General features: G+C 34.2%; 1 protein-coding gene across 1 annotated transcript; it reads right to left on the bottom strand.

The window, feature by feature from the left end:
- Positions 1-3,541: 3,541 nt before the first annotated feature.
- LOC124535826 (putative mediator of RNA polymerase II transcription subunit 12) lies at positions 3,542-21,078 on the bottom strand. The gene is made up of 6 exons (XM_047112187.1): positions 20,945-21,078; positions 19,927-20,089; positions 18,641-18,717; positions 6,365-6,490; positions 5,199-5,645; positions 3,542-4,686 (listed from the first exon to the last, which is right to left on the bottom strand). The coding sequence occupies exons 1-6, from the start codon at positions 20,954-20,956 to the stop codon at positions 3,928-3,930; spliced, it is 1,584 nt and encodes a 527-aa protein (XP_046968143.1). The 5' UTR covers positions 20,957-21,078; the 3' UTR covers positions 3,542-3,927.
- Between the last annotated feature and the right edge of the window lie 1,047 nt (positions 21,079-22,125).

Here is a 22,125-nt window from a genome sequence, read left to right as displayed (position 1 = left end):
TTATTTTTTAAGTAATTTAACATATTATATCGACCTATATCAATAGGATGAATGCGAAAGTAGCTCTGTGTCGCTGGTGTCTTTCACAAAAAAAGCAATGAATGCGAGCGATGCTGCAAGCTACAATTAGTAGTAATATAGTACTAATGTAGTGTTTTTAATATATTCATATATAATTGAACAATTAACTATTTCAAAATGAAGAAATTCATATCTAAAATATACCGAGTACCAATTGTAACAACAAATTTATTTAAAGAAAAGATTGTGGGTTCAATTCCGGAAAAGTATTATTGAATCTACATTCGTGAAATAAATTTCCATCATATTACATCAAGTTTCAGTTTCTTAAACGTCACGTGGTCTAATAAGCCCTATACTGGTATTATGATAGTTTTCATGCGAGGTCTTAATCACCCCATACCGATGGAATGGAAAAATTAAAAATTGATGCCGCAGGGAAAGTGTTAAATCTTCATTTTAATGTTTTCAAGTGAAACAGCAAATGTAAAGAAAGCATGAAGTGGTCGTTATGAAGTAAGGACGAGTGGTCTCTGTTATCTTGGCCCAAGTTCGGGCTCTGAGAATGCGTGCGGAGTATTTTCATTGAAGCAACTATTTCGCTGATTACGGTCCAAAATTCTGAGACCATTTTGACAAAATATTATATTTGAAGATGTCATAGAAAAGCTACATTTACAAAGAATCAGTTACCAAATAAGGAAATTTCCTTTTTCCATTTTCCGAGTATATTGTATATTGTATATCGGTATTTGGTCGTATGAAAATATTAGGTATATACATGTAATTGGTTTAGTTTATTATTATAACTAAATTGTATATATTTTTATTCATAAACCTTATTATTAACGTCATAATAATAACATGACATAATTTAAAAAAAATCACATTGCTGTTCCAATGCGGTTTGCGTTGGAACAGCATGGTAGAATATGTTCCAAATCTTCTCGTCAATGGGAGAGGAGGCCTTAGCGCAGCAGTGGGAAATTTATAGGCTGTTGTTGTTATTGTTGTTGTTTTGTAATAAAAATAAACTTAATTAAAAATAAGGTAAGGTATTCCTTCATTTTTTGCACTGGATTTGTGATTTTATATCCTACTTGAATAACTGATCTCAACGGGTGATTACTCACGGCTATTCATCTTTTGCATTTGTTCCCACATCCGGGGTACCCCAAGGATCCCATTTAGATCCAATTATTTTTCTAGTTTTTATTAATGATATAGTAGACAGCGTTAAATGTAGCAAATGTTTAATATTCGCCGACGATCTCAAAATCTACAGACCTATAAAAACGTTATCCGATTCTGACCTTCTCCAAGCAGATATGTCTATATCTGCTTGGAGAAGGTCAGAGCGTCTGCTCTCGCTAGCTGGTGTAATAAAAATAACATGGAATTAAATGTTAAAAAATGTCTTCATATAAAGTTTACAAGACGCAGAAAACCAATACTATCTAAATATTCTATATCTGGAAATCCCCTATCCGAAGTTAACTCAATTCGAGACTTAGGTGTACTTATCGATAGCAATTTAAATTTTATTGATCATTTAGACAAAATAATATCAAAAGCTTGGAAAATGCTAGGATTTGTAAAACGAACATGCAAGGATTTTAAGAATACTCGCTCATTGCTCTGCATTTATAATTCTCTTGTACGTTCCAATTTAGAGTATGCATCAAATATATGGAACCCATTTTATAACACTCATTTCGAAAGACTAGAGCGAATACAACAAAATTTTACCCGTTTTCTTGCTTAGAAGGATACTAGTTGTCCTTATCGCGCTAACTACAACAATAGGCTAAAATATTTTAAAATGGTATCACTTAAAAGTCGCCGTGAAGTCAGCGATGTTTTGACCCTAAACAAACTGATCCATGGTCAAATAATGTCATCTGAACTACTTCAGCAAATCAATTTAGTTGTTCCCCGCAAAATTCCTAGACACCCAATAAAAAATCCTTTTAGAACTACAGCTTTTAAAACAAATTTAGGTAAACATGCACCCGTCAACAAAATAATTAATTCTTATAATGAATATTCTTCTAACGGCAATATCGACATCTTTGCCCAAAGCAAGCCAACTTTTGTGAAGCTCTGTAAAGATCTCATAGTATAACTTTAAAACCATTTTATTCATAAATTAAATTATGTCAACCCTTGTAGATTTTTGTTGTTGTATTTATTTATGTTTTTTTTAATTTTTAGTAAAGATATAATTAGGTTAGTATAGTCTTATCTTAAGGTCAATGTTGTTTACACCTGTAATGATTTATTCACCTAGATTTAATACCCTGTATCTACTGCTAAGTGAATGTGTTAGTGATAAGTCGATGGTGTAACTATTTCCAATAAATAAATAAATATTACTTTTCAATGTAAGAAAGAATAATTCCTCGTTTCACCAACGTTGGGAACAAAGATATTATATCCCTCGTGCTTATGTTCTCACTCACCCTAAAAAATACTACAAAAAACCTAAGTATTGCGGACCAATGTCGGTATCTATCCAGGCGGCTTTGCTCTTTCATCATGATTAAGCTACTGAATCGATCGTAAATAAATTAGACCCAGAGTTAGCCTAGGAACGAGTTATGAAAAAGCGTACAAAGAAATGGAAATATGGGAATAATAAACAAAAAACTAAATTCACAAACGAATCGCAGAGAACAGCTGTTTCATATTAACATATAGTACGACATAATTTAGATGTAGCATCGGCAAATTCAATAAAACCGATTACTACCGATTTACACAACCAGAAATAGCTCCCTACCGCGCCATTCGACGCTATTCGTCGCTATTGATTCTCGCGTCAATGACGTGTCAAATTGACGAATATATTAGGTCATTTGATATTACAAGTTATTACGTTTGTGTAAAGATCATATTCATATAAGAAATAAACATTGATAATTTGGGATAGCGTACTTAATTCGGATGTAATCGGTTTTACAAATTTTGCCGATGCTACATCTAAGTTGTGTGGTACTGTACATCAAAGTTAGTATAATTGACAGGTTGATCTGCGTTTACTAATTTATTACGTACTAGCGGCACGTCGCGGCTTTGCACGTGAGGACATAATTTTTTTTCAAATGTATTTTATCTTTTATTTATTTTTTCTTTGTTACTTCTCCCCGACGTGTTTACAATTTAAACACGTCGGGGAGAAGTATGAGGGAGAAGGTCGTTCTGTTTCAACTTATTTACACAAAAATATTAATAAATTTTACAACTAAACTTTCCTTATGAATCCCTCTGTTTATTAGTGAAAGCCGCATAAAAATCCGTTCAGTAGTTTTGGAGTTTATCTTAAACATACAGACAGACGCGGCAGGGGGACTTTGTTTTATAATATGTAGTGATAGTCAATAACTTAATAAGAATACGACTGGTGAAGTGAACGACTAACAGATTGGGATTTCTCTTGCAACCGTTATCAAAAATGTAGCAGAATTGTTTTTTAACGCATGCGAGCAAGTTTAAAAAGGATTATTAGATAAAGACAATGTTTACATTTAAATATATTTTATTAACCTATCATTATATTTTACAAGAAAGAGTACAGAAGCAATAAATTTATGGCATCACAGGTATATGACAATTAAATTATTCACAATTCAAATTCACTTACGACTAATTCAGCTTAGAGGCGAAAACACAAGGTGAACTTCTACTATACGCAGCATAGAAGACTAAGAATATAAGAATATTAAATAATAAGAAAGTACTTATGCTCTTACGGCTTTTTGGCACCAAAATAATATTTACAAGACCAACAGCAAGCCCTATATTATTCAAGATTGGGGTTTTCAATTTAATCATAAAATGAAAAGAAATATTTTATAGAAATCTTGAATTATTGCTTGAACAATTATGTTAGATTGGAAGATTGTATTAATGCTGGTAATTACCGAAGATTGATTGAGCGAATTTGCCGAAATATTGAACGGGAGGGAAAGTTGGGAAGGCTGGGATGTTTTTGAATCCTAAATCTTGTGTTTGATGTTGAATTAATTGTTGTTGGAATGGCTGTTTGTAAAACACTTGCCTTTGAGGAACCGATTGCTTTGATAGCACTTGTTCAGATTTTTCCGCGTTAAATAGCTGAGGCTGAATTTGTGGTAGGTGGTACTGTTGCGGTTGAACTTGATATTGCTGTTGTGCCTGAAGATGTAGATCAGGTAAAGGCAATTGTTGTAACTGTGGTTGCTGATAGAGAAATTGTGGTTGTGGCTGCGGTTCCTGGTATTGGATTTGAGGTTGTTGATATTGCAATGGTTGCTGGATTTGCTGATGTCCCTGATATTGTAATTGGGGTTGCTGGGCTGCTTGATGTGCCTGATATTGGATTTGTTGCTGCTGGATTTGTTGAAGTTTAGGTTGTTGGATTTGTTGTTGTGCCTTATATTGTAACTGAGGGACATATTGAGAAGGATGTTGAAGCTGATAGTTTATTTGTGCTATTGGCTGCGAATGGACTGAATATTGTTGTGGCTGTGGTTGAACCAGTTGTTGATGCGTTTCCGGTTGTGCTACTGGTTGCGGTGATGGTGATACGGTTGCTTGTGGGTGAGGTTGTTCTTGGGAAGGAATAGCTTGATTGAAAGTAAACCTTGCGTAGCTCAAAGCATTTTGTTGTTTATCGTTGTAATCCTGTAACATAAAATCAAACTCACAATTATCAAGATATTCTCAAACTCAAAATGTTTTTTTTTTCAAGTCAGCCTGTAAAAGTAGGTCGTTCAACAGTCTTAAATTAAATGTAAAGCCCTTGATTCGGAAAGTATATTATCCCTAAAAGAATCGTAAAGCGATTCACTAGTTAATTTTTTCGACCATTTTATTTACAGAGTACACTGTAATTAAAGTTTTATATATTCTGCCTTGAAATCAATAAATACTAACTAAGTCTATGCTTTTTATCAAAGCCATATTACTCTATAAAAGATTTTATAATATCTTGCATTGAGTAATATGCTCATACTAATTTATCAACTTGTTTTTGACGCGAACTTAATTTTTTTTAATAGGCCAAGCTAAAAATTGCTGTGGAATTTCATTTTAAAAACCAAAATTAATAGTTTATCAAACTGAATAATCAATTTATTTAATCATACAATTTAAGGGAAACTTAATCAGTTGCAGTAGTGAAAAAAATATCTCACCTGTTGAATAATTTGTTGTTTTTCAATGATCTGTGCATCCGGTTGACTTTTTAAATCTCTCTGATCTGATTGTTTTTGGTACTGAACTGGCTGTTCTTGACGAGCGTATGTAATACCGGGTTGTTGTAGCTGTTGTTCTTGTGTGTATTGCAATTGTTGTTGGTTATAGGCTTGAGGTTGATACTGAATTTGTTGATAAGCGTTTTGAAGATGGCCGTTACTAAGAGATTGTTGATAGTTTGGTTGTAATTGAAGAAAGTTATGCTCGTAAGATGGCTGAACAAATGCTTGAGGCTGTTCGTAATTGGATATTATTGGCTTTGTGATAGGTTGTGGCTTTGGATTGAACTGCAGAGAATTCGGTGATGGGATTGATAGTCTGTGTTCTGAGTACGCCAGCTGAGAAGGCACTGGTGCTGAAACCTCGTACGTGGTAGGGGGTCCGGGCTAAAAATAAATAAGATAATTAATTACGAATTTATCCCATTAAAAATGAAATTAAAAAATTATGAGGAGGAGAATTAATAGTTTTCCCGGAGTAATTGAAGCAGCGATATAGTTTAACTTTAAAGTTAAATTATATTTTACAAAGAGAACCAGGTCAGAAGTGTCAATCTTAGAACGGGGAAAATTTACGTTAAAGTGTTTGCAAATTATAATTGACTAACAGCTTGTCTTGACTTCGTACGGGTAAAATTTACAATCGCTTGCTGTTGTTATTGAAAGTTTCAATTCAGTATATTATATAATAGCGAAAATTTGCCTGCAAGTAGTTTTCGCTACGCGTTGGATGATAATCAACAAAGAATAGATAAAGTAAAGTAATAGTCTGTAAATTACCCACTGCTGGGCTAAGGCCTCCTCTTCCATTAAGGAGAGGGTTTGGAACATGTTCCAATGCGGGTTGGTGGAATGCACATGTGGCAGAATTTCGATGAAATTTGACAAATGCACGAGATGAATTATAAACACAAATTAAGGACATATATATGTATGTATGAACCCAAAATTATCGGTTAAGATGCACGCGTTCTAACCACTCGGCCATATCGGCTCAAGTATAGGTAAAGGGTTGGTAAATTTTAATAGATAGTACTACTACTATACTAAATGGGTGTATAGAAATCACAATAATTCGCCTATAAAAAGAAGTGTTCTTATCTCACCCTGGATTGGTAGATCGAGATAGGAGAATAGAGATGACTCGCGATGGCAGCTTGAAATGGAGGTCCCTGTCCGGTCAGCACGTCTGATATCTTAGAGATTTGTGGCACAGGTGTCGCGTAAATTTGCTGTAAATAAAATAAAAAAATATTCAATATAATTCATGATCCTTCATATAAATATTAGATACTAATAGTACCCCGCGTTTTAGGATGTTGATTGTCATGTGTCAGGCAAAAAAAATAAGCTATAAGCTTTCTTGGAGTTCAAGTCTGCTTCATACCAAATATCATCAAATTTCGTTCAGCGGTTTGGTTGTGAAAGAGCGACAGACAGACAGAGTTACTTTAACATATATTATATTAGTATAGATAACTTCGTAAGTACCTTACACTAATATTCCCGACCTCTGAGATTTCGCGTGACATGCGAACAAGGATGTTTAGTGTGACCTTATTAAGACGAAGCGTGCTCTCGTGTCTATTAGAAACTGTGTCCACGATAGTCATCCGTCAGGGATTGACTATAGATTCATCTCATATATATATATTTTATCATCTAATTATTATCTAATTTAAGACAAAATACTTTTAAAATTGTATTAAGATTGGTGGCAGGGCCTTGTGCAAGCCAGGGTAGGGACCACCCACTCATCAATTATTCTACCCGCCAAATAATAGTACTCAGTATTGTTGTGTTCCGGTTTCAAGTGAGTGAGCCTGTGTAACTACAGGCACAAGGGACATAACATCTTAGTTCCCAAGGTTGTTGGCACATTGACGATGTAAGGAATAGTTAATATTTCTTATAGCGTCATTGTCTATGGGTGATGGTAACCACTTACCATCTGGTGGCCCATATGCTCGTCCGCCAAATAACGCCTTATTAACTAAGGAGTTTTTATATAAATTTATTTCAAATTTTGCTATTATTTTTATCAAGGAGTTGTAAATGTCTTTCGTCACTGAACATTTATTATTATATTATCGATGTTGACAATTTTCATACGGTGAAATGAGAAAACCTCACGTTATTATCGTTGTTCAATGGATATTGATTTTAGGTACATCTCGTCCCTTCCTTGGTTCATAACTGCGGGGTATTTGCACTCAGTTCCGACAGAGATAAAGCGATTAGTGTCGTAATATTATTCCAGGGCCGAGACAGAACCAGGGGAAATTCAGTGAAGTAAGCCGAGAGAGTCGCTATAAAAGATTTAGCGTTTCCTTGAATGATTGGAGATTACGTTGATGTATTGTATTGTTGTTTATAGAAAATATTGGTTCTGTATGAAGGTCGATTATAATGATACCTCAATAAAAAAAATTTCTACATTCGCTCACGGAATTAATTTTTAAAGAGAAATGCGTCTCTCAGATTTCTTATAAATTGTATCAGGTGTTTAATTTATTGCAAATGATTAAAATTATACTTAAACCGGTCACTGGCGCTGAATGAACAAATATAAAGTATTTAAGGTCGTAGTCACGTACGAATTCATTCGATATTAAACTCAAACTCAAACTCAAATTCCTTTATTCAATATAAAAGCATTACACTTACTTATTGATTGTCAAATAAACACTACCACCGGTTCGGAAAAAGGAACACCCTGACCTGACCTGAGAAGAACCGGCGAAAGAAGCGGGTCTTTTTTTTCTGTTATTTTTTTTTTGTCAAATTCTAATATTCAAATTATACTATACAAAGTATAATATTCAAATTATACTAGGGCTTTTTATAAAAAATGGAATTGGCTTGTCGTGGTTCATTAATAAACAAGAGCGTGAAATTCAGGCTTGTCACGTTAAGTCTAAATTAAAAAAAGCAGGTGAATTTACACAATTGTGCTACTGACATTGTATTTTGAAAATGAGCTAAATTTGATACGTTTATGTGTAATAGTTTTTGAGAGGGACAAAATTGGTCCAACTCCAAATGGTTCGTTTAATATTACACACGGTGCTGCTCGCCAGTTCTGTTACTTGAACTTGGCTTGATACACTACTGCATGTCTAGTTCTTCAATAGAAGCATACTCTAGTAAAAGTTTAATGTACTTTGATGAAATGAAAGGTGTCCCTAATTTATTATTAACGATTACCTAAATAGTATTTACAATTTTGGTAACTAAACTATGGAAATGTTACTTATACTAATGTCAACTCACACAGACTGACACGTGAAGTTAAAAAAGAACTCGTATTACGTGCTGCGTATGTTGCGCAAGATACGTACGAAACTTATCAAGAAAATGAATTATAACAATCTGCCCAAGCTTTGATAAGAAGCCGAAAACCCGCGAATCCTCATAAATATATTCAAAAAAATGGTTTCGTTCCAAAGCGCGCTAAGTCCGACCCGAATACGAAATAACTGAACGGAAAGAATGAGAACGTTTCTTTGGAACAATATATCATTGTCACATATGCCAACGGATCTCTTAATTTCCCTTTGATTATAATTAAATACAGCGTCGGACTGGATAACTGGTCGCTCGACTGGTCGCTCGACTGGTTGGTCAACGAGTCGGCTTATCATGTATGTAATATGTAACATGATCAGATGACCCCGGTTTTTGGTTGGACGTAGGTACGTTTGGTATCTATTCATCTTCAAATTCAATTTAATTTAAAAGTTTATGTTATTTCGACACATTAAATAATGCTACTAAATAGTCATAATTTTGGACTTGGAATAGACAAGGAACAATTTCATGAACTATATGTATTAAAGAATTATTCCTCTACATGTGAATTGACCAAACCACGTTGAAGCAGCATGACCAATAAGATTTTTATGGAATAAGTAGGCAGACGGACAAATAAGCCCCCTAATGGTAAATCGTTCCCACCGTCCATATACATTGGCGCTGTGAAAAATAATAACCATTATTTATATCACATCAATGCGCCATTAGCCGGGTTTGAATACAGAACTATCACCACGAAAAGTTCCCAGCCCTCAACTCAAGAAAAGAAGCCTAAGCCCAAAAGCGGATGATGTTATGATTATTATATTAAAAAATATATTACATATTGGACAAAATCACATCCATTACTCTGATCCCAATGTAAGTAGCTATCGCGTTGTGGAAAATCAGAAGTAACCACGGTACCACAAACACCCATACCCAAGACAACATATAAAACTAATGAACTTTTTCTACATCAACTCGATCGGAAATCGAACCCCGGACCTTGTAGTATAAAAATGTTACCAAAAATAGTTTAATGCACTCATTATTTTAACATTGAATGAAGTGTGATGAGTAATCGCTTTTAAACGAATCCCATTATAGCAAAGTCGACTTTCGACCAGCGCTCCCGATCAGTCGGCAGACCGGTCGTCAAAATCGCCGAGCCATAATTACCTCTGAGATGACGTATTCTTTCACGTCCTCGTTTAATTTTCATTTGTGATTCCCAAATTGCTTCTCGATGAATTATAGCGTGGCCGGAATGTTAAGTTTATTGAGAATTTCAATGCAAAACTTAGTGGTACTGAATTTTTTATAAACTGTATGAATACTAACACCGGTTTAAACAATAAGTATGATACCTTAGTATTATCTGAAATAAATATTAGTTTGACACGTGATTTTGATACTTGAATACATATAGCGGTCACATGTTTAGTAATTTTAGTCTTACTGTGTCGTTGGTTTAGTGGCCAGATATAGATATGTATATTGTTGAAGCACCAGATCAGGGTATTAAAAAAGTTATTGGGTCTTTCCACGTGTACACTTCTCTAAACAAGTTATGGTCCTGAGTTTGGGATGGATATAGTAGAATAGAATATAATTGTCTTGCGTAATTAACCGGTCTTCTTTGATTGCCGCCGTGAACGAAATCGGCCAGGAGGCCATTATTGATCCTTTTCTTATGCAAGACTATAGACAATTATATTTAGTAGGTGATGGCCCAGTGGTTAGAATGCGTGCATATTAACCGATGTTTGCGGGTTCAAACCCAGGCAAGCACCACTGAATATTCATGTGCTTACTTTGTGCTTATAAATCCTCTCGTACTCGGCGGTGAAAGAAAACATCGTGAGGAAACCACTGCCACAAATGTATTCCACCAATCGCATTGGAACACCGTGGTGGAATATGTTCCAAAACTTCTCCTCACAGGGAGAAGAAGCCTTAGTCCAGCAGTGGGAAACATACAGACTGTTGTTGTATGATGATGTTTGTAAATTTTGATTACAGCACCTATTTTTAGGAGCAACTAAAAATAATTAAATTTTCTTTTAAATATATTTTAATTCTTTTTTTTGTATTTTAAAACAATTAATTATTTAAATTCGCTTTCTGCTCTAATTGTTCTGCGTTAATTTCGTTTTTGCTTGGATCTAGTAATGGTTCTTTATGTTTCGCAGTTGTCTTTGTTTGAATAAAGTAATTGCGTATTGTTCTTCTTTGTCTATATGGCCGTTATAGAAAACTAGCATGTCTTAGTTTCTACTCGAAGTCAGAAATAATACATTACTATTTTTAATTGAAAAATATGATGTTATAAACAGCGATTGTGTTTGTTGCAAGTTGGCTTTAAGATTTTTCTTTTTTTTATCAGGAAGGCATTGGCTATATTAAATTTAAATTTGGAACGCTGAGATAGTCAAAGTTTTGGTCAGCATAAAATTGAAGAAAAAATTAAAAGTTTTTTTTTCTTTAAATGAATCAACAAAGTTGCAACACGCCAATATTATTTCCATTAGTTGATTAATTTATTATGCAATTGATGGACTCGCTTTTACGTTGTTTTATAAATAAGACTATATATTCTTATCAATATTTAAAAAAAGAATGTTCATTTATTTCTTGTTATTGCAACATTCCGATATATAAATATTTAAGTTATTATATATATCGTATAAGTTTTGTACACATAGCTTACGTTCGGACAGCCGAACGCAATAAGGGCGTGTACACACACGTTCCTTATACGATATGAGATATTGCGTAACAAGTTAAATAATATATGCAATTACATGAAACTGGAACACGTTTCGGTTTAAGGAAGTTGAATTGAAAGTGCCCACGACGCCCTTACATCGCCTTAATCATCATAAATTGTGTATGCATGCGAATTTACTTTAAGCGATAGGTACGATTTGATTCTATACTAGCTGTGTCCTGCGGTTTTGGATTACGCCCATGAATCAGTAAATAATATTACACTTTTTATAATATAGGCAGGCAATAAAAAATGAGCATTGTTCCACTCGATGGTAAGTGGCACTGCAAGAAATATTAACCATACTTCTCAATTGTGACACCAATCTTGGGTACTAAGATGTTATCTCACTTGTGGGATATGGGTATATATGGGTATGGATGGAATCACACAAACGAAATTTAGTGTTACTAAATTTCATTTTCGTCACTTAAAACATTTCAATCTAGTAGTCGCCCGCGGCTTCACTTGCATTTTAGGGTGTTGCTTGTCATGTATCAGGCAAAATAGTAGCCCATGTCCTTCCTCGTAGTTCAAGTTTGCTTCATACCAAAATTCATCAAAATCGGTTCAACGGTTTGGTCGTGAAAGAGCGGCAGACATACAGACATAGTCACTTTTACATGTACAATATTAATATATTATGTACATTAATCAGATGACTAGTGAAGGGTCAGTGTAAACTGGTTCAATAATTAATAAACCTAATTATTCTTTTGCGATGCAATAATTGATATCCGTGAACGGATAGTTCGATTAGACAGGGGAAATCCTATCAACAAATTGACACTATAGCAATCAAATCGAAACGTAAACGTCGCCGATTATCCGTTTCCTATTCTAACACAACGATTTAATTGCAATAACCGTAATAAATTAGTACAATAAAGAACTTTACTGTACATTCCCATCACTGGGCCATACTAAAGCCATGCCATAGCCTCCTCTCCCTTGGAGAAGATTTGGTTTTTAGAAGTGACATTTTTTTCCAAATATATAAAACTATTGTATAAATGTAAAGGTTCCGTTATGGAAATATATAAAACAGTATGTATATTACATAATCTTCATGTTATGTGAAAGTTTCAACAAATCTAATTATAAGTTCGAGCTTAGAACATTCACTTTCAAAACCAGCGTCCCATTGTCTATCCAGACGAGTCTAACTGCAGGCGATATGCGATATGACCGTTTAATAACATATATTATGTCATATTTAGATTGTAGACTAATAGAGAAATACGTTCACTAGTGTGTGATCAACGCCCACAGACCTTAAATTAATAAGAAATAAAGTGGCGCTTTGTTCAAGCCAGTCTATTATACCTTCAGACAACAAAACTTAGTAAGTGACAAATTTTCTAACGCCATATTTCTTACACCATAGTATATATATATTATGATATAGGTGGCAAACGAGCAGGTTGCTCACCTGATGGAAAGTGACTACCACCGCCCATGGACATCTGCAACACCAGGGGGCTTGCAGGTGCGTTGCCGGCCTTTAAGAAAGGAGTACGCTCTTTTCTTGAAGGTTCCTATGTCATATCGGTTCGGAAAAACCGCCGGCGAAAGCTGGATCCAGAAAGTGGTTGTGCGAAGCGAAGTGAGCATATGTGGTCAAAGGCCTAATCAATAGCCTAATCAGCAGTGATATGAGTACGAAACATTGCGATTTCAAATTCAGACAATTACCAAGGAATTTTCTGACAGCGAGTACGACATGGTAGAGCAGCGCTTTCTTATTACTAGCTATTAAGACGCCAGACTCAAGTAATGAGCTGATTTTTAGTTTCATTTTATTATTTATATTAATATTAGATTCTGCCTGCGTATTTTGTGGAGTCCAAAGGAATCTTTGAGCAAAACATCCCGGTGATAGGTTAAGTGATTAAAATCATATAAACGTACTTGGTGGAAGGGCTTTGTTCAAGCCCGTCTGTGTAGGTACCACCCACTCATCAGTTATTCTACCGCCAAATAATAGTATTGTTGTGTTCCGGTTTGAAGGGTGAGTGAGCCAGTGTAACTACAGGCACAAGGGACATAACATCTTAGTTCCCAAGGTTGGTGGCGCGTTGACGATGTAAGGAATAGTTAATATTTCTTACAGCGTCATTGTCTATGGGTGATGGTGTCCACCATCAGGTGGCCCATTAGCACGTCCGCCAACCTATATAATAAAAAAAACCTTGAAAAACTGCCAAGAAACTCTACTAAATGTATGATTTAATGCTATAAGTACATATATGAAGCCACCTTAAGAATCTGTGCTAAAAGTGGCGTGTGGCATCAAATCTAAAAACACACGAACTTAACAAAAAAATTAATTACTTCATCACTGAGCTTTCCTTAACGCAATCAAGATTAAAACGTATCCGCCATCATCGATACCACAGACGGACGACATTTAACATGTTACGGCTGTTATGTGAGCAGGAACAAGTTACAGATAATCTCAGTTCCTACTCGTATCTGGCTAACGACTTGTCTATGTAACGTGTGCTTATTTAAGCTTCGCATTATATCGAGATTATGTAATACTTATGATCGATTGAACTCGCCAAGACTATATACATATATTTACATTACATTATTAGTAAGAAATATCTTATATAAAAGCGAAGGTAGCTTTGTTTGTTTTTTTTTATGTTATATGTTGGCGGACGAGCATATGGGCCATGGTAAAGCTGATGGTAAATGGTCACCATCACCCATAGACAATGACGCTGTAAGAAATATTAACTATTCCTTACATCGTCAATGTGCCACCAACCTTGGGAACTAAGATGCTATGCCCCTTGTGCCTGTAGTTAACTCACTCTTCAAACACAACAATACTGAGTACTGTTATTGGGCGGTAGAACAACTGATGAGTGGGTGGTACCTACCTAGACGGGCTTGCACAGTCCTACCACCAAGTAAAATGTAGAATGGTAGAACGTAGTTTCCGATTATGGTGATATTTTTACATTTAGTTCAATACAAACGAGACGATTGAACACTACTATTATGATCCTACTTGAATGAAGATTCCTTTTTGTCAAACAATCCTTTACAATTGTAATAGTCAGCTGGTTCAAAATTTTCAGCGAATAAGAATATTAAAATATCGCTATCCTGATGACTAATAATAAAATGTCTAATCACAGGGAATCCGTGGTAAGTAGACAGCCATATGTCTATTGGTGACTATTTATTGGTTAGAGAAGATTGCCTATTCCGAGCATCAGCGTTGAAACCCCGATGCGGTTCACACAGCTGAATATGTTTAGGCCTTACTCCCATTCAGAAAGCACGTAGTTATGTTAGTTTTGCTTTCTCCACTTGCCAAATTTTTAACTCGTTTTGACGCCCTGTTACTAAGGATTCAATAGAGTAAAACTATATTATGCTTTGTTTACATAATCTGGGACTTGCACTCGGGACCTTCTAACCAGCAGCCCTGTAAGATGATCACTGGACCTACATTTTGGTAACGCTGATAAAATGGCTTAGCAAAACCATAAGTAACCCTTTGGTGAAAATTAGATTCTGTTAAAGATCGGTTTCACGATTCTATTACGGAGAGAACTCAGTGGGTTCCAGTTTATGAGATAAATCTCAAAACACGAGATGGCGAGGGAAATTGAATACAATTCGTTGAATATTTCGTGTTATTGAAGGCTTATGGAATGTATGAGGGCCCATGCGCAATGTGGGATACTTCATTGCATATTATATATGTGACTATTCCAATTTTAAACGTTTTAATTTGATACTGCTTGGCACAGGATAGGTAAATAATATCTTAAGAATAATTTTACTTATATTGACGCCTAAAAACTTAGGTTGCGTATTCAAAGGGTCAAAAACAAAACGGGGTCCCGTTTTATTATTAAGACCATCCGACCGATAAAGGCTGTCCGTCAGTCTGTCTGTCTGTTTGTCATCAAGATATATCTCATAAACTCATAATTAGACAGTTGAAATTTTCACACAACAAAAAACGGAATAAAATATGTATTTAAGGGGATTGCCATATAAAATATATGTTTTTTTTTGTTATGTTTATAGACATTTGTTTATTCATGTGAAATTATCGATATAATACATACAGTGAGAAAGAGCCCCTAAGTGACTAGGTTCATAAAACGGGTGTAATAATCATTCGATCATCTCAAAGAGCGCGCTGGTCGGGCCAGATGAAATTGAAACTATTCCTTGTTCATAAAAAAAAACCTTTTTTACACCGTGATCGTGATTACGCAATGATTTCTTTTATAATGATTAAATGATTTGAAGTCTAAGCATTGTATTTTAATCTCAACTAGAATATGTTCTAAATGTTGAAAAAGAGTAACTACTGTGTCTTGCCGGTTCTTCTTGGTAGAATCTACTTTCCGAACCGGTGGTAGCTTCACTTAATTGTTAAATGACGATTAAAAAGTCCTTGTAAAAGCCCACTTGAATAGAGTATATTTAGATTTAGATTTTGATGGGAAAGAAAAATATGGTGTTTATGAGATTTTCCTTTTCATTCGGTATAGGAGGCGTTCTACTAACACTAACGTATAGTTGAAGTACGTAGGTATGCGCCATTTACTTTCGATGTAAGTACCTCGCGAATTTTTCCTTTAAAGAGAACAAGATGAATTGTAAACATTAAAATTAATATAATTCTAAAATAAAACTAGACTAGGCTACTTTTCATCGCATCAGCTATCTGCCAGTGAAAGTCCTGTCAAAATCGGTCTAGCCTTTCTAGAGATTAGACGGAACAAAAAGAGAGACAAACAAAAATCGTATATGTACCGTGTATACATATGCATTTAGTATAACGCGGCTATTTTAATATTACAAACAGACACTTCAATTTTATTCTATGTATAGATTATCGTGGTTATCGTAACTTTTAAAAGTTTTTATCACGCGTGTTATATCTTAGCGATCTTTGTACCGCGTGTTGTCAAATAACACTTTTAAGCGGCATTAAAGCAAACATCAGTCGAGTCTCTCAGAACTTCTTCAATATATCAAACTTTACTCATAAAACTCTCGCGACGATTTGCAGAGCATAACCCAAAATGACAGTACTTACACAAGAATGCTGAGATCCGACTCGGCGTCAAGAATATACGAATTTAAACACCCTTATTTCAGCATATATCTTGTTATATAAAACAGTATTTCGCACGTATTGTCTTTAATCTTTAAGTAACCTCGAGAAAGGAGAAGTTTGTCAATTCGGTGTTTTTTTATGTTTGTTGTCCCAGAACTCAGTTATTTATGGACTGATTTGGTAAAATATTGTTTTGTTTAGCAGAGTATACTTCTCGTTTTGTTACATTTAAGTTGAAAGAAACAATACCAACTCTTAAGGTATTACACGGAATGTTTTTCTAGGGAGCCGAATTTTATATTTAATCATAGTATTTGTTGATTTCGGTTATTTGTAAAAAAAAGGAATTTTATTTTTATATAATTATTTTGTTTAATCATATCTCTCTGCCTTCTTTCGATTATCAAAATAATATTAAGGGAAAGAGATAGCTAAACAACTATTATGAGTTTTCTTCTTAATCAGTTTTTAAGCTCAAATTATATCTAATTATTTTTTCTTAATACTTAGAACTGAGTACTTTTAAAAGTTACATTCGAGTATTATACTAAATTATAAGCCACGGTTCCACAGCGCTATATCAAGAACACAATTGTAAATCTTTTCCACAAATTAAAATTTACATATAAGTACATTTAAGACTGCATAAAGGAGCGACGTTATCATATTATTATAAGTGCGTTAATTCTTGATATTTATCGAAAAAAAAAAAAAATATTATTTTTTGTAAATATACGCAAAGAGCTTTTTGTATATAATAATATTAATCTAAACAATACCGTGCATTAAATTACGAATTCAACAAAGGTGTACAAGAAAATTGAAATGAAAGTGTATATTCCATACAAATATTCAATTATATTATCAAGTTTATTAAACACGCTCCATATCGTTAGCTTAAGCGACACCTCATCTGTGTAAGTGGAGAACATTACGATGTAACGTAACGTGCATACATACATACAAATGGGGTAGCACCGTCATCGCGATAAGAATATTTACTTGGAGACGTGATATGTGCTTCATTAGCTCGTAGTCGTTTAAATAATGTCTGGAAAGACGAGTTATGATATTTGAATGTGGAATTATAATGTTCCATTTTTAAATTTAAACCGTTAATTTAAGCCGATATCAATCTCAGTGGTATAGCCTTAATGTTTCTAGTATGTAGTTCGAATCTGACCTATTAGTATGTACCTACTATGTACAGATTCACTTTACGCTGAGTTGGGAGGGTCTTAATAAAATGGTAATAATAGTACTTAATACATTAAACATAGAGTTTTAGTTGTTTTCCATTTTGTTCGATATTAGCTAAAAAAAAAAACAACGCGATAATTGAAAAACTTAAATATTTTCTCTTTAGTACAATATCTGATCTTATTCATAAAGGACTTTATAAAATGTGAGTATCGCTTTAATTATATTTGTGATTTAAAATGTAATGATTCCTTTATTATTAAATAAGCTCTATCATAATAATTAAGCCAGAGATGATGTACAAAAGCATCGTCAATATGTATGTATTATATGTATATGTCAGGCTACTTTGTAATTACGTCGAATAGACATTGGCACCGTAAGAAATATTAACTAATTCTTGTGATATCAATATAGCAACGGATAAATTATTATATTATCAATTGGAAATCACATATTATTGTAATAGGATCCAAGCACTTGGTAATAATTAAACAGAAATCAATTCAACGTAAAGCTACTATCACATTACTTCACTCATCGATCACACGCACGTTTAAAGATATAGTGGGGCAGATCATTCGTTGTAGGTAACCCAAAAGCCTGTAACACCTATATCAATTTCATCTAAATTCATAGAGTTGTTTCCATAATTGAGTAATAATCAGGCGAACATAAATAATGTTTCAACAACAACAACAACAGCCTGTAAATTCCCACTGCTGGGCTAAAGGCCTCCTCTCCCTTTGAGGAGAAGGTATGGAACATATTCCATCACGCTGTTCCAATGCGGGTTGGTGGAATACACATGTGGCAGAATTTCTATGAAATTTGTCACATGCAGGTTTCCTCGCGATGTTTTCCTTCACCGCTGAGCACGAGATGAATTATAAAGACAAATTAAGCACATGAATCAGCGGTGCTTGCCTGGGTTTGAACCCGCAATTCTAACCACTAGGCCACCTCGACTCAAATAATGTTTACGTTTATAATATTAGTGAGATGAAAACTGACCTGTGTCGGAGATTTGTCCTGTAAACTTTCCTTCGTGTCTGCGTATTCCACGCCGCCGGTTGCAACTGAAGAGGGCACTGAAGCAAATTTAGGAATTGTTATATTAAATACAGTGATAAATTCAATAGCTGGTAACGCATGATGATAAAAAAGCCTGGAGTTAATACTTTTGGACTTCCAGGCAAGATTATATAACATACATTTTTTTATGGTATATGTTGGCGGACGAGCATATGGGCCACCTGATAGTAAGTGGTCACCATCACCCATAGACAATGAAGCTGTCAGAAATATTAAGTATTCCTTACATCGTCAATGTGCCACCAACCTTGGGAACTAAGATGTTATGTACCTTGTGCCTGTAGTTACACTGGCTCACTCACCCTTCAAACCGGAACACAACAATACTGAGTACTGTTATGTGGCGGAAGAATAACTGATGAGTAGGTGATACCTACCCAAACGGGCTTGCACAAAGCCCTACCCTTTCCTCCTCCAACACATTCCGAACCGGTGATAGCTTTCCTTAATATAATTGTTAAATGACGATTCAATTGTGCTTGTAAAGGCCTACTTGACTAAAGCATATTTTGATTTTGACATTGATGTTATAAAAGATAAAGGTACAGTATTAAGAACTCCCGAACTTTGAGATGGTAAATAATTCGACCAGAATAAAATAAGAAATGTTTTCGTTTGAACAGCTGCTTTGAATATTGTATTAGTTACCAAAGAAATACTAAGCAAACATCCAAAATATAGCAGAGAAATATAAGGTTTTTGTGTAAAAACCTTTTCTTTAGCATTTATTTCTGGATACTAAGAAAGCATCGGGCGGTGAAGTTATACTTTATTGTGTTGCCGTATATTCCTTAATATTATCCTCAATGTTAAACATTTTATTTTTATCGTGAAATCTAAGTTGTAATCGGATCGATGTTAAATACACTAAATTATATATATATACATATATAAAAAACCATATTTTAGAGTTTATTTAGTACGAATATAAATGAACGTTACAGCAAGTATTGGCATATCTGGAAAAAAATTGTATTAAATACAGTTAAGTACGATAAACCAAACCTTTCAACAACTTTTTATCCAGTTAACGATTCGAATGTATTTTTTTTACCACAGAAATTAACTTCCAGACTCATTTAGATTTTTTCGCTTAGGAGTACTTACTTCCCATTATTCTATTTAAATTATAGGTAAACATATATTAAAGGCATCTATTTTTTTAAATATTTTTTTAATAATATTTTAAAGCTTATAAGACTTACCTGAAGGTAATAGAGGAGCTCTCTTCTCGAGGCCGCTGTTCCCTTCTTCCAACTCTCTCTTCTCTGTCTTGTCTCCCCTTTCGATATCTTGAACCTTCTGTTTTGTTTTAGGTGTCACTGATTTGGCCGCGTGGGTTGCAGCCACGAGAAGAAGGAGTGTTACCTGATGATTAATTATTTATAAAAAGTTTATTAAAAAAAAGAAACCAAAGGAAAGTGACATATGTATGTATGGTTTATGATGGAGGTTATCCTGCCAACTTTATTGTCCTCCGCTAAATGACGCTGAGTATCAGCTATACTGATCAACCGAACTTTGGTTATTTGTACATTCTTAAGTTAATAGGATAATATTCCATACTTGATAATAATAAATCATCAGAAATGATTCGACGGCTTTTTATTGAGAAGTAGTATGTCCACCAGTGGATCAAATAGTGTAGTGTTAAAATAAAAAAGACGTATTGCACTCCATGTAAAAATTTTAAGAAAGTTCAAATTTACATTGACTACTTTCAATCAAACCTGTATCCATCATTGAAGCAGATATAATAACTAAAGATTCTTAATTTGTGTCAATTGCGTTCTTTAAGACTTTGACGCCAAAAAGTGTTAAGACGTCTTTCAGCGTTTACTGTGAAGTGTCAAACGTTTATGGTAAAGCGCGCCGGGGATGGAAAATAATTTATGATTTGGAGAAAATTAACTTCTTGTATAGATTGAGAACCATATTACTTAGTATTGTTAATTTGATTTGATTTGATTTTTGAAGTGACTCATTTGTATACTGAAAATATACTGTCTCGATCGTAAGAAATAAGACGGAAGGGTCAAATATAATTAGTTCTTTTGAAAGACTTCTAAGGGTTTTTTTTCACTACTTAGATTTTAAAAAGGAAGCTATAAGATATGTTTATTGTAAAAATATAACAAATATTAAGCATAATATTATACTACGTTAGGTCTTTAAAAAATTGTCACACAATAATAATAATCACTAAATAATCACAAAACTAACCGTTAACTTCATGTTTAATGATCACTGTCACTGCAATTAAAATATTCGCGCACGCGCAGCTTTCGCTAGGCTGCGTATGCGCACGCCGGCGACGTACCACCGCTTATATGGTCTTTGAGCATGACTGTTACCGGCTTTTAGCGCCATGTTGGATTTTGGTTAATGTGTCTATGTAATAAGGATAACGTAATAGCTTAATGTTTTTTTTTATTAGACTAGTTTTTTAATCGTTTGATGAAATATAAATATTAATAAATAATTGAGAACATTTCTAATTGAACAAAAAACTTGTTTGTGTTTTTGTATAAATATATAAAAACGGATTTGAAAATGGGTCACCTGATGATGGTGACCACATACCAGTTGTCTAAACACTGAAAGCTCGGAGCTTCGATGTTGTGTTATCTTTCACTTTCACTTCAGATAGTTAAGTATTTAGCAGGTTTTTTATATGACGTCGGACTTGCTGCTAAAATTCTAACCTGAAATTAGAGAGACTTTCCTTTTGGTAAGCTCCAATAATTTTATTTATTTTGGAGATACATACTTTTACTTATTCAGAAATAACATAAGCTTTGTTGACGCATATGTTTATACTTTGCCTGAAGTATCGTTGATTGAGTCATATGCGAAAGAAGCCAGCTAGCAAAACACGCTCTGAATTAGAGCCCCGGGGGCAAACGAAACCCGAGCGGCCGAAGAAGTTTTGTCGTCGCCATGTTTTGGAAACATTTCAAGCGAGAGAAGCGTCATATAAAATGTAAAACAGTACAACGAATTATTACACACTTTTCATCTAGGTTTTTTTTTATTATTTAAGTTACAACATCCACAGGCTCGCAGATGCCCGTGCCTTTTTTTACATTTTATATTTAATTACATTTTGGCGTTTTATATTTTATACTAAACATCAGCAGATCTTCGCTGGAAATCATTCTTGTCGTCTTCTTGGGAGACGTGGCCCACACAAATTATTTTTTATTTTTTTTTAAATAATATATACATAACATATAATATCATCTACGTTTATAATGTTTTTCCAAAAGTATAATCACTATATAGTTTACGATACACAACAACAACGGCCAGTAATTTCCCACAGGTGGGCTAAGATAACTATGGCCTAAAATAACTGTAAGTTAATTTACTTCATTAGATTATTTTAAATTAAAATGTGTTTA

The sequence above is a fragment of the Vanessa cardui genome, chromosome 15, assembly GCF_905220365.1.
Source record: "Vanessa cardui chromosome 15, ilVanCard2.1, whole genome shotgun sequence".
NCBI lineage: Eukaryota > Metazoa > Arthropoda > Insecta > Lepidoptera > Nymphalidae > Vanessa > Vanessa cardui.
This window is presented reverse-complemented; position numbering and strand designations above follow the sequence as displayed.

Bases quoted from the DNA above. Each gene is read 5' to 3' on its own strand.
- LOC124535826 (XM_047112187.1), bottom strand. The intron at 18,718-19,926 runs GTAAGTCTTATA...AATTTGCTTCAG, and splicing joins AGCTCCTCTATTACCTTCAG to TGCCCTCTTCAGTTGCAACC. The intron at 4,687-5,198 runs GTGAGATATTTT...TTTATGTTACAG, and splicing joins AACAACAAATTATTCAACAG to GATTACAACGATAAACAACA.